Here is a 14508-nt window from a genome sequence, read left to right on the forward strand (position 1 = left end):
AATATTAAACGATGTCGTTTGAGAAATATTAAACGATGTCGTTTGAGAAATATTAAATGATGTCGTTTGAGAAATGAAATTTTGTCGTTTAAGATAACAACAACAACAACAACAACAACAACAACAACAACAACAACAAGATAACTATTTTCCTCAAAATTTACGAAATAATTACAATAATATATTATTGATAATAATAATATTAATAATAATAACAATAATAATAATAATAATAATAATAATAATAATAATAACAATAATAATAAAAATAATAAAAATAAGAATATCTATAATCTTATAAATAATAAAATCAAAATATAATTATTAAGAATAAATATAAATAATTGATTGAGGAAGGAGTCACTCATGCAGAACCCTGATCAAAGGAGTGACACCAAATAATTTTATTAATGATAATAATTTAAAAAATGATAATAATAACAATAATAAATTTATTCATTAATAGAGCAAAAGTAACAGCAAAAATAATAGTATTTATAATAATTGTAATAATAATAGTAATAATAAAAACAGCAGTAATGAAAGTAATAAATATTAATGACAAAAACAAGTTTTTATAGAAATAGTAAGGAAAAAAAAGAAAACTAAAGGAGTTAATAATGATAAAAAATTAAAATTAAATTGTTTTTAGAATTTGTTTAAATTTATTTTGTTTTAAATAAAGAAATAAAGATAAATTATTTTGAAATTGATTCAATCAAACTCATTCACAATGCACACAAGACTTCAATTCCTTTCACTGTATTTGTACAATTTTGTGCAATTGCACAAGAAGTAAAAAGGAATAAAAAATAAAAAAAAAAGGTCAAAATTTTCAAATTACCATAAACATTCCACAGTAAACGTTGTGGCGTTTCACAAGTAATGGAGGTTCCCCATTTAAAGAACGGTCAATTGGATAGCGTAATAAACGATATGGATCATTGACAGACTAACAAAAAAAATATTTATATTTTGAATACAAAATTAAATAAAATATTTTTTTCAATTCAGATCAGATCAATAATTGAGTATTTATAAATAAATTTAAAGTTTGTATTGTTTAACTTTTTAATTAAATGCAGACTTCCCATTTTACATCAATGAATCGCTAATTCACCAATAAATGCATTAATATATTGAACAATATTAATAAATTAATTCTGTTATTGTTGTTAATGATTCAGCATTTAAAAAAAAAATAATAAAGTTTGTATTTTTACAACACAGCTAATAAAAAGCTAAAAAGAGGTAAAAAACGGCTAAATCTTTAAATTCTCATACATTGTTTTTTTAGTTCAGCAAAAACTAAATATACAAACTACTCAAAATTTTATATGCCTTTTTTTGTTTTGTTTTACTACACAGTTAATAAGCTGGCTGACAATATCTTGCATGTATCTTGTATGGTGATGCTAGGCAAAAAGTTTTTCATTTGACTTCTGAAAAACTAAAAACTCAAAAAGAAAATTTTGGGAAAAAATGTTGACTTGATTGTTTGATGTTAGCATCTAAAAAATCTTTTATATATAATATATTTATTTTCAATAAATAACCATATTTATTTTCAATAAACAACCATATTTATTTTCAATAAATGACCATATTTATTTTCAATAAATAACCATATTTATTTTGAATAATAATCTTTGCAACAATTTCATCACCATCAATGAATAACATCAGCATTTTTACAACTTTAACATTACCTTATCATTGAATTATTTTCCATCGACATCTATTCACTGTCACTCTTATTACAGTATAAACTATTTCATCCTATTAAATACCATCTCATTGCAGTAATTCTTATAATACTTAATTAAAAGCTCATGCATTGAAATCATGTCTGCGCATAACTGTCTGCAGTTTCTAAAAAACTGTGAAGTTTGTATCTCAAGAATCAGAAAATATTTTATTAAATTTCCTTTCGGTATCTGTTCAAGATATCATTCATACCTTTTTTTAAATCTATGGGAACAAGGATGGTCGAATAAATTAAAAAACCAAGTTGGTAATTTCTTGTTATATTATAACAAATACTTATGCCTGTAATAAATTACTTCTTTAACAAAAATGATATTTGTAATTTAATAATATTTTTTTTAAAACAAATTTGTCATTAAAATATATATTTAATTGTTATTTAACTTTATTTTTCTCTATCATGTTAGAATTCTCTATCACGTCTTGTTTTTACAACTTAATTTCTTTTTGTTGTTTTTTTAAAGTTTTTTTATTTTATTTTAACTATTTGTTTATTCCGATTTTTTTGATTTTTGTTAAAAAAATCAACAAAACCATTTTTATTAAAAAAACATTTCTCTGAAAAAATTTAAATAAAAAACATAAATTGTTAATTAATAAAAATATGTAAACAATGTAAAAAATAATAACAATAAACATAATGAAAATAATATATTTAAAAAAGGTACTTGAACGCATGGATAAGTTCTATTCTTATTAAGCTGTTGATAGAGTTTTTGCATATAGATATCTGCAGAACTACTTTTCTTTCTAAAATATAATCATTCTATGTTTCTAAAACTTTCTTTCTTAAACATATGACCAATGATATTTTTTAAACAATAACAAAATAATAAATCTTAAGATGCATCTAGGTTAACAAGAAGGTTAACAACAAGATGCATCTAGGTTAACAAGAAAAGAAGATTAAAATAAAAAGTTACAATTTATGTAAAGAATAGAAACGATTTAGTATGAGATGAAGACTTTTTATCTTTTATTACAGTATTGTTAAATGATGGTATTATTTAAATAAAAAATTGTTTATTAAAACATAGCATCAAGAACTTGGCATATCTAGATCTTTTAGACCACCCCTAAGATAAAGTCAACAACTTTTTTTTGAGTATCAATTATAAATTATACAGAATACCAATAATTATGCAGAATACCAGTGCCAACAATAACAACAACAGACTATATATTTTCTTTTTATAATTATTTGCAATAATGATAAAAAGAAAATACATGTTTCTTTCGTCAAAACGGCAATCAAGACTACCAACACCGCCAACAAAATGCAATAAGTTAAATACCAAACACGAGTTTTAGAGGACAGTACAGGTGAAAGCACAGTTGATGAGGAGGAAATATGTAGAATTTTAAATGACTACTTTTAATCGGTTTTCATAATTGAGCCGCAAGGTCCGCAAGGATGCCAGATCCGCAAGGTCAGCAAGGATGCCAGATTTCAAACATGTACGACGCAATTTATTGCACGGATGAAGTACAGAAAAGTCTTAAAAACCTTGACGGGAACAAGACGATAAGCATCGACAGCGTCCGTCCAAGGCTTCTCAAAATGTGTGCAGTAGCGTGTTCTGTTCCACTTACCCTTATTTTTCTGACTTCACTGGTCCCAGACAACTGGAAGCGCTCAAACATAACACCAATATTCAAGAAGGGCTCCAAACTAAAAGCATCTAATTACAGACCAGTATCACTCACTAGTATCCCTTGTAAAGTTATGGAGCGTTTTGTTCAAGACCAGATTCTAAATCATTGTATTATAAACGGTCTTATATGAAAACACCAACACGGTCTTGTTTTCAAAAAGTCGTGCCTGACAAACGTTATGGAAACACTTGATCTTTTAACAGAAGCTATGTAACAGGAATACGCTACAGACATAATCTTCACGGATTTGGTAAAAGCCTTCAACAAAGTTCCACACAATAAACTTCTCCACAAAATTCAAAACTATGGAATTAAAGAGGAGCTTCAGGCATGGATTAAAGCATGGCTCGCAGGAAGGCAGCGGGGAGTCGTTATTAGAGATTGTACATCAAATTAGAAAAACGTTATTAGCAGCGTACCGCCAGGTTTGGTCTTGGGTCCATTATTATTTGTTCTGTACATTAATGATATTCTAGAAATTGGAATATCAGGTCAAACTCTACGCTGATGACTGTCAGCATAGAGTTGATACGCTGATGAAATTATCAGTGTCATAAAATCTGACCGGGACGCGGAGAGTCTGCAAGCAGACTTAGACAAAGCCATTGAATGGTCACATTGCTGGCTCATGACATTTAATACTGAAAAGTGTAAAGTCATGCATACTGGCCGAGGAAAAAAAGTTTTTCAAAACGAGACTATTTCATGCCTGGACCAGACGGCCTGTCACTTGCAATCAAAGTTGCTCATTTAGAGAGAGACCTTGGAGTTCTTATCTCCATTGGATGATCTTAAACTTAATGTTTAAGTTTCAGCAGCTGCAGTGAATGCTAAACACTCCTTAGGGAGGCTGAAAAAAACTTTTCGCAGCCGTAGTTTTTCAGTGTGGAAATAATTGTACACCATGTATGTTCGTCCTCACCTAGAGAACGCTACCTAAGCGTAGTCACCTTACCAACGGGCAGACATAGAAGCGCCAAAAAAAGTTGTGCTAAAAAAACAATTTCTGAGATTAATCATTGCACCGCCGAGCAGCGAAGGGTCATGTTAGACCTTACGACACTTGAAGAAAGAAGAATAAGAGGTGATTTAATTCCGATGTTCAACCTCATGCGTGAAATTGATGAAATAAACTTTCACGTACCATTCAATCGTCCTTCGTTGTCAAAGTATATTATAAGTGGTCATAATCAAAGACTTGCACAGTAAAGAGTACTTAACTGCACGCCAAGAGAGAAATTTTTCACAAACCGTGTTGTTTTGCAGTGGAATACCCTGCCGCAAATAGTAATTGACGCGACTTTGGTGAACATGTTCAAAAATCAACTAGACAACATTTAAATCAACTAAACAACATTTAAATCAGTTAAAAGATAATTTTAAAAGATAACTGGAAATTAACTCTCTTCACATAAGTTTCCAGTATTCTATTATTTTCTAAAAGTATAGCACTTGTGTCGCAGATGTGCACGAGTATCTTAAGACTGTTAGTATAGAGGTGCCTGATGCAGCACATCTTCGTTGGTAATTTAAAAATAGCAAACATTAATGAATTTTCAAAAGTCTATAAATTTATTACGGATTGTTGTGAATATTTGTAAATTATTGATCACTAAAATAAACTTAACTAAACTAAACTATTAGGACATAAAGTATATACATAAAAAAGGTAAATAAGTAAAAATTACAATTTGCAGGTAATAATAAAAAAAATTAATGATAATCATAACAATTGTAGAAAAAATAACAAAAAGAATAAGATCAAATAAATAAAAAAGAATAAATAAAAGTAAGAAATTTTTTTTTTAGAACTATATGAATTGATTTTGTTTAAGATAAAGAAAAGATGAAATTCTAGTTTTTTAAACTTCAGACACCTTTATCCTCTTTCCTTGCTACATGTTAAATACTTTTAAAAGGTGCAATTTCTCTATCACTTTTTATGGTTACACAATCCCAATAGATACACATGGATATATGAAGGTCATTACTCAAAACTTTTGTTAATTACATATAGTATAATTGGATGCTTGGAAGTTGATACATGTACATATGTTGAATACATGTAGTATATGAATTAATAAAGTATGATATTAAAGGAAAAAAGTATTAATATCAAAGCAATTTAAAACATAAATATACTTTTAACATAATAAATTGATTAATTTAAATACAAAAAAGTCAAAACATGAACAGAACAATTATCATAAATGTGTCAACATCTAAAAAAATTAAAAATTATTATAAACTTTATAGTATAAACTTTTTTTTTCTAAAAATGGTAATTTTTTTTCCACTGGAAAAAAACTTTATTTAGCTGTATTTACCTCACAAGGTCGAAGGGGCCCTACAGTTATGGAGGCTACTTGTTTTGATTTTTTTTATAGTTGTTACATCCATCTTTTATTAAAGTATTTTCTTTATTTGATTAAATAAAACAAGACTCATAAGAAACCACATGGTGTGCGTAAATGTATGTCATATATATATTCAATAATAAATTTATGCTAGTAATTAATTTATGCAAAAACTAATTTGAACAAATTTGTAACAATTTAATTATGATAACAACTTCAATAAAGTATGATTATAATAAAATGAAGAAATTAAAAGAAATGATTATAATAAAATTAAACAGATGAAGCAGATAATAATATTAATAATAATAATAATAAAACATAAGAATGACCAGAATGAAATTTAGTAGATGGCACGAGACACGCTAGCACTTTAGAGCAGTGCCTATTATAGTATTTACAGAAAAGAAAAATAGAAGCAACAATACAATGATGTGACAATGGTTGAAGGTTGGCTGAAAAAGCAAGTCCAACTATGTTTACAATACATTTTTGCATCTTGTTTAAAAGAGAAAGGACATCATTCAAAGATCCGCTCCAGATATGACAACAGTATTCTATACAAGAATAGATTTGAGATTTATAGAGATATAGATTTGAATCTAGAGTAAGAAAATGGGGAGAGCAATAAAGAGATGCAACCTTAGCAGATGTTATTTTTGCAATGGATTTAATATATGGCTTCTTAAAAAGATTAGAAGTAAGAGCTATTTCTAGAAGACAAAGGGTAGATGATGCCTCCTTTAAGCAATCAGAGTGATGGTTTCTTATCAAGACAAGAACAAACGGTAGTATCATCAGTGAACATGGCCACCTTAGATGTGAGAATTTCTGAGAGGCCAAGGATACCTTGGGAACCCCTGAAGTTACAGGAATATATATATACATATATACATACATATATATATATATATATATATATATATATATATATATATATATATATATATATATATATATATATATATATATATACATATATATATACATATATATATACATATATATATACAAATGTATATATTCATATATATATATGTATAAAGATATGTGTATATATATATATTCATATATATATATATATATATATTCATATATATATATATATAGATATATATTCATATGTATATATATATATATATATATATATATATATATATATATATATATATATATATATATATATATATATATATATATATATATATATATATATATATATATATATATATTCATATATATATATATATATTCCTGATGAACCTACTGATGGAGAAACATGTTGAAGATAAAAGTTTGATAAGTGTTTTTACTAATTTATTATTGCTCTGTTCTTTAAGAACATTTTGCACTTTATTTGTAGAATACACTGACATAATTTATATATATATATATATATATATATATATATATATATATATATATATATATATATATATATATATATATATATATATATATATATATATATATATATATATATATATATATATATATATATATATATACTTGTCAGAAATAAAAATAATTGGACAAACAACTCTCTTTAAACCAAAGATTTAAAATATTGTCATATTGGTCAACTTCCATTCATTGATGGTCCATTTTTAATATAGTTTTTTTTAGCATTATTATTATTTTTTGATTTTTATAAAAGCATTTTAATCAAAATATGTATGTATGCATTTATGTATGTGTGTACGTATGTATGTATGCATGTATGTATAAAAAAGAAAATATACCCTGTTTCAACTAAGCTTACAACAAGAAGTTGTGTCTTTGGAAGTTCATTCAAAAATAGGTCAAACTCCATATCGGTTATGAGAGGCACATGTTTTTTATCGCATCTATAAACACAGTTTATAACCTATAAACTTGTAATAATTAATTGAAAAAATTATGTAAAATAAAATCTCATATGTTTTCATCATTCAAAGGGAAAAGCAAGATTTCTAACCTGCAATAAAACTTTTTACCAGTCATCAATTCTGTTTTTAATGCACTTTTAGGTTAAGTAGCTTATACTTTTATACCAAATACTTTACTATATACCACAATATTATAAATATATTATTTCAAACTTACTAATACACTAATGATGCAAAAGTTACAAAAGTTTCTAGAAAACATTTTGAAAAATTTAAAGCTTAGTTTTATTTTAGAACTTTGTCTAAATAAAATTGCTACAAATAAATATACCTTTTTCAAAGAATATTTCATGTTTTTTATAATAATATATTATATACCATATAAGTATATTTTACATAAAATGTTGGGTAAGTTAAAAAGTAACAGGTTTTTTTATATATAATATATATTCATATATATATATATGTATAAAGATATGTGTATATATATATATATATATATATATACATATATTCATATATATATATATTCATATATATATATATATATTCATATAAATATATATATATATGTTCATATATATTAGGGCGGCCCTAAAAACAATTTTTTTGAAAAAAATCTGCTCCCACCCTTTAAATGTGTTCTATATAATACAAAAACACTAGGTTTAAAATTTTGTTGAATAAAAAATATTTTTAGAGGTCCCCCAAAACCCTTTAATATTTAACTGGTCCCTAATATTTAAAAAAAAAAAGTTTCTCGAAAATAGGTCAACCTGGTACTCAAATGAAGCGAAATTATATAAAAATTTCAAAAATAACATTCATTTTGAAATAATAAAGTTATTTTAGGTTTTACTACGTAAAAATCTTGTTTTTTAGCAAAAAATGAAATAAGTGAATTTTTCATGATAATTGTGATAAATAAGTTTAAACTTCAAATTTATTTTTCAAAATGAATAATATTTTTGAAATTTTTATATAATTGCGCTTCATTTGAGTACTAGGTTGACCTATTTTTGAGAAACTTTTTTTTTTTAAATATTAGGGACCCGTTAAATATTAAAGGGTCTTGGGGGACCTCTATAAATATGTTTTTTTCAAAAAAAATTTAAACCTAGTGTTTTCGTATTATATAGAACACATTTAAGGGGTGGGAGCAGATTTTTTTCAAAAAAGTTGTTTTTAGGGACACCCTAATATATATATATATATATATATATATATTCATATATATATATATATATATATATATATATATATATATATATATATATATATATACATATATAGATATATATATATATATATATATATATTATTCTTATGTGTATATATATATATATATATATATATATATATATATTCTTATGTATATATATATATATATATATATATATATATATATATATATATATATATATATATATATATATATATATATATATATATATATATATATATATATGTATATATATATAGATTCTTATGTATATATATATATATATATATATATATATATATATATATATATATATATATATATATATATATATATATATATATATATATATATATTTATATATATATATATTCCTGATGAACCTTGTCGTCTCCATGTCAGCCAGTCTCTCAAAGTCTTTAAAATATATGCCGCAATCTACAGACTTTATAACTTATTGAACCGCGTTCAATTCCAAAGAGCTTTAGTGGATGACGCCATTGTAGAACTTTTTTTTTTTTGAATCAATATTATTTGTTTTTATTTTATTTACTTTTTTAAATAAGCGTTTATTATAAATTGTATGACTTTCCTAAAAGTTTTATAGGAAGCTAAACAAAAGAATGTTTTTTTTATAGAGTGCGAGAACCATATAAAATCAAGACTTTTATGTTAAAATATAATAAATATAGGGTCAAATCATTATATTTCAACCAATTTAAAGAAAACTTTGTGGGGCACTATCTCTGATTTTCCTAATTTTTACATATTATTATGTGCATTATGTAGATAGGTTAAACTTGAAATTTCAGACTTCCAAGTACAACGGTTCAGAAATTATAACCTTAGTAACATGACACAGTGGCCCCCCTCAATTTACAAATGGTCAAAACAGACTACTTTAGTGCTGTATAACTTTTTTCTCACTTTCAACAAGTGTCTCATTTTTTCTAGAACTATTTTCTGCATAGTTCTCTCTTTAAAAAAGTGGTTTTTATTAATTTGTGTTAACTTATAAAAAAATTATGACCTCCTCAACTTTGGAAAAAATCCTAAAATTGCTAAAATATGCCAAAATGAAACTAACTGTAGCATTATTCTATTCATCCACAAGTCTTTACAGATAAGTTTTCTGGTTAGCTACTACTGTCTGCAATAAATTGGCAAAATATAGGCAGCTTGTTGCAGTTTAGAACTTAAATATATCTAAAAGCAAAATTTCCACTCGCCTAAAAAGTCCAATTTTTAGCCATTTTGAGATGCTTGTAAATTTTTCTAACACTTTGTTTTTATCAAAGATTAACAGCATATAAGAACAGTAGACCCAACTATCTGAAAATGCAAACATTATAAACTTGTCAAATTCACACCAAAAATGCCAGCATTTTTAAATAACCCTATTTTTAAATCATCAACGGTCGTATGTGTTACTAGAAACCAGTGCCCCTCTAATCTGCCAACTGGTTTATGTGAAGGGTGCAACGAATTATGAGTCATTTCTTAATAAAAAGAGAGATATGGTTGGTTGTCCTCTCCTTGATCTGAACTTTATAGTTGACAGGGGTACAAAAAAAGGGGCAGTAATTTTTTAGAGACCTCCATTATTGTTCAAATAAAGGTCTCTAAATTAATTTAGATAGTTAGATACTTAATATCTAAATATCTGAATTAATTTCAAAATGAAGCCATTATTTCTTTAAATTCGATTTTATTATAGGTAATCAGTGGCCTATATGTGGTCTGGACCCCCCCTCACTCACTAAGGTGAGGGGGAGAGGGAGGGGGTTTGGGTGGCACTAACCAATGGGGGAAGGGGCAACAAAAGTTATACAGCTCTAAAGTAGTTTGTTTTGACCTTTGTAAATCGAGGGGGGCCACTGTGTCATGTTTCTAAGGCTATAATTTTTGAACCGTTGTACTTGGAAGTCTGAAATTTCAAATTAAACCTATCTACATTATGCACATAACAATATGTAAAAATCAGCAAAATTAGAGATAATGACCCACAGGTGATTGGTTGAAATATAATGATTTGACCCTATAACAAATATATGAAATGTTTCCTTAAATATAATAAATATTTCAAAAAGACGTTGATAATCTTATTATATATTCTGAATCTTTTTTCTTTTTATTTAAACACTGGCCTAACCCTAACCCCTGACAAATATTTTTATTTATGTAAATTTTTTTTCTAGTTTATCTAAGCCGTTTGTCATTATGACGTTTTTGTTCTCCTATAAAAATGATATTTTACAAATTCTTAAATTTTTCATTAATAAAGAATTTTGATAAACAACATTATTCATAAGTGATATTTGCCGAATTCTTAAATTTTTAGTTAGAAAATATTTATAGATATTACACTTAACAAATTTACAGACGGCTTTTTATTAATTAAAGTGAAAATGTTTTATGGCAATAATTCAAGACAGATGGCCATTAAAATTGTCAATGTGTTGCAGCATGTTAAAAAACATATTATATTTAATATTTCCCAATTTATGTTGTATTTGGCAAGTATTTTACATTAAAACCTGCCTCTTAAAATTGCAAATCAAAAATCTACCAAAATTGACAATAAAAAAATTTTCATTAAACGATTTCAATTTTAAAATTGACTCAATAATGCTAAACTATTTTGCAATCTTGACCAATAATTGTTCAATTTTAAAAATAAAATAAAACAAACAATACATGTTTTACAGAATAAAGTACATTAAATATATTCTTGCATGATTAAATAAAAACTTCGAGAATATTTGTACCCAATGAAAAGTTTAGCAAATAAATGCTGTTAATTAAACTTTCATAAAGTTAACTCTTGCTACCAGCCATTTTAACAAAAATCTTTACGCTGTGACCGCACATTTTTTTAAATAAAATTCGGATGGCATAACATTGACAACTATTTAAAATTCGAATAGTAAACCTCTTTAAAAGCATTAACAAACAAACAAATATTAATAGAAAGCTAAACTTTTTAATTAAATAAGTTTTTTACACACATCATTGAACATTAAGAAATGCAAAGTGCTTAAAACCATTGTTTTTATAAATAGTAACTAAAACATTAAGTCCAAAACAAAACTCATTTAATGTATAAAAATAATGTTTTTCTACAAAAGACATTCGTAATTACTTAGTAAATTACTTCTACAAGTCGAATTTAAACTTACACTTCTACAAGTTAAATTTAAACTTAAACTTCTACAAGTTAAATTTAAACTTACACTTCTACAAGTTAAATTTAAACTTACACACTAATGTTTTTCTTCAAAAGACATTCGTAATTACTTAGTTAAATACTTCTACAAGTTAAATTTAAACTTACACTTCTACAAGTTAAATTTAAACTTACACAATAATGTTTTTCTTCAAAAGACATTCGTAATTACTTAGTTAAATACTTCTACAAGTTAAATTTAAACTTACACTTCTACAAGTTAAATTTAAACTTACACAATAGTGTTTTTCTTCAAAAGACATTCGTAATTACTTAGTTAAATACTTCTACAAGTTAAACTTAAACTTACACTTCTACAAGTTAAATTTTACAGTGCTTACGCTGCTTTATCTTAGAACTAAATTTAAAATGTTTTTTTTTATAAAGGATTACTAAAGATTTTTAGCATTGCCACATGATAACTTTTTATAATAACAAAATATGGCTCTTATTTGTTCTTGATTATGTAGAGAATTATATAAACTTTAAGAACAAACAAATTATGTCTAGAGTGAAAATTTATGTACAAAACAAGATAAATTGTGAAGCATACTCGTTAAATAATACAAAATAATTTTTTTAACAGAATCTTAATAAGGATAATAGTAATTTAATAACAATAAAATTAAACACAAAAATAACTTATAGCAAATGACTCAGCTTAAAATATCTGAAACATTTTATTCATATTTTTAATGCGAACTTCACGAAATTAAGAAAATAAAATAACTAAAGAAATTCCACAGTAATTTATGAAAAAAAAACTTTTATATAATAATAACTAAACAAATTCTTTAGTAATCTATAATAAAAAAAAAAATTCTATAATTTAATAAAAAAAAAAGAATTTTTAGATTTCTTATCAAATTTCTACAATGATGTCATTTACTAAAACTCTTTGGAATTAAACGTGCTTGAACCAACTATAAAGTCTGTAGATTGCGGCATATATTTTAAGACACTGGCTAAAATGGAGACGACGAGCTTTGAGTAAAACAACAATGTTTGTTTTTCTTGGTATACCTATATTATTTTGTTTTACTTAAAAAAATTCTGTCCTAAATTTTTTTATCATTCTCTTTAATATGAACAAAACTTGTCTTGGTACTTTGGGATCCCTTTAAGGCTTTTTGTGATGAGCACACTTGGTTGCTGCCGTAATTATGGTGTTTAGTCGAAGCAGTTCCCAATGTACACAAGGCTACACATGTCTCACCAAAATTTTTTTAATGAGTAGGGTAACTTTTGGAGTTAGTTTTGGAGTTGTTCTGGCCCTAGTCACTTCTAGGTGTGGTTTACATAGTGTACCTAGGGTCATCTCAAGTCATTGTCAAACCAATTAGAGGTGAATGAAAAGATAGTTATGCAGGTTACTGACCTATCTTGACTGTATTTATTTTGTGTGACATCCTAACTTAGACCTTTTTTTCCATTTTTTCAATGGTATTTTTTAGTACCATAAATGCATCAAAGTTTGCTTACTAAAAAATACCTAGAAAAACCCAGATTGTTCTCAGTTAGCTGCTTTAAACGAATCAAACAAAAAACAATTTTTTAAAAAATCACATTACTTTTTACCTAACCTAATAAGTTCTGCTAATCTTTTTAATAAGATTATGCACAAACAACTGTAATAACTTTGTAATGCACAAATGTTATTGTATAAGCAACAAGAAAATAGTATGAAACTGGGGTCTCAGTCCCAGCTAAAAATGGTACTTTTTACAAACATGACCCTCCAACAAGGTTGCAAGCTATTAAGCCATGAGTTACTAGAAAACATAAGTTAACGACTTGAACTGAAAAGTTGTAGTTTGTAATTTGTATGAGTAAAACATGAAGAAGGATAAGAGGTTTAAGGTTTTGTTGATATTTGATGTTGATGTTAAGGTTTTGTTGATGTGGGAGGAAAAAAAATTGATGAATAAAAACTTTTATACCATGAAGAGACAGATACAAGTTAAAGATTACAACTTTGCTGAATGATAAGCCAAGTGAGAATGAATTTTGGTTGCTCAAACTAGAGATGATATTTAGCAGCAACATTTTTTAAAAAGACATTTTTTTTAAAGAGAGATATTCTTGTAAAAAAGATTTAAAAAATAATTATGGTTTAGTATAGCAACTGCACAAGAAGGTGACAATCGTGGAGTAGAATGACGCTTCATTTAAAACCAACAAGAAGGGATCACCTGATGATCCCTTCTTGTTGGTTTTAAATATATATATATATATATATATATATATATATATATATATATATATATATATATATATATATATATATATATATATATATATATCCTTCCTGAGGCTCCCTGATGAACCTACTGATGGTGAAACATATTGTAAAAGTAAAAAATTAGATAAGTGTTTTTATTAATTTAAATATATATATAAAATATAAAATAA

The 14508-nt window shown here is 25.6% G+C and overlaps 1 protein-coding gene across 4 annotated transcripts in view; it reads right to left on the bottom strand.

The window, feature by feature from the left end:
* LOC105847182 (uncharacterized protein C3orf20) overlaps positions 1 to 14508 on the bottom strand; it is a 55751-nt gene that overhangs the window by 1471 nt on the left and 39772 nt on the right. For 2 of the 4 annotated variants that reach the window (XM_065818605.1, XM_065818603.1), the window contains exons 16-19: positions 7738 to 7782; positions 7523 to 7627; positions 2436 to 2517; positions 845 to 952 (exon numbers count right to left, since the gene is read on the bottom strand). In XM_065818605.1, coding sequence (XP_065674677.1) covers positions 845 to 952; positions 2436 to 2517; positions 7523 to 7627; positions 7738 to 7782 — 340 coding nt within the window. The remainder of the gene's footprint in view (positions 1 to 844; positions 953 to 2435; positions 2518 to 7522; positions 7628 to 7737; positions 7783 to 14508) is intronic. The other 2 variants (XR_010643842.1, XM_065818604.1) reach the window with 2 other exon arrangements.

The sequence above is a fragment of the Hydra vulgaris genome, chromosome 14, assembly GCF_038396675.1.
Source record: "Hydra vulgaris chromosome 14, alternate assembly HydraT2T_AEP".
Lineage (NCBI taxonomy): Eukaryota > Metazoa > Cnidaria > Hydrozoa > Anthoathecata > Hydridae > Hydra > Hydra vulgaris.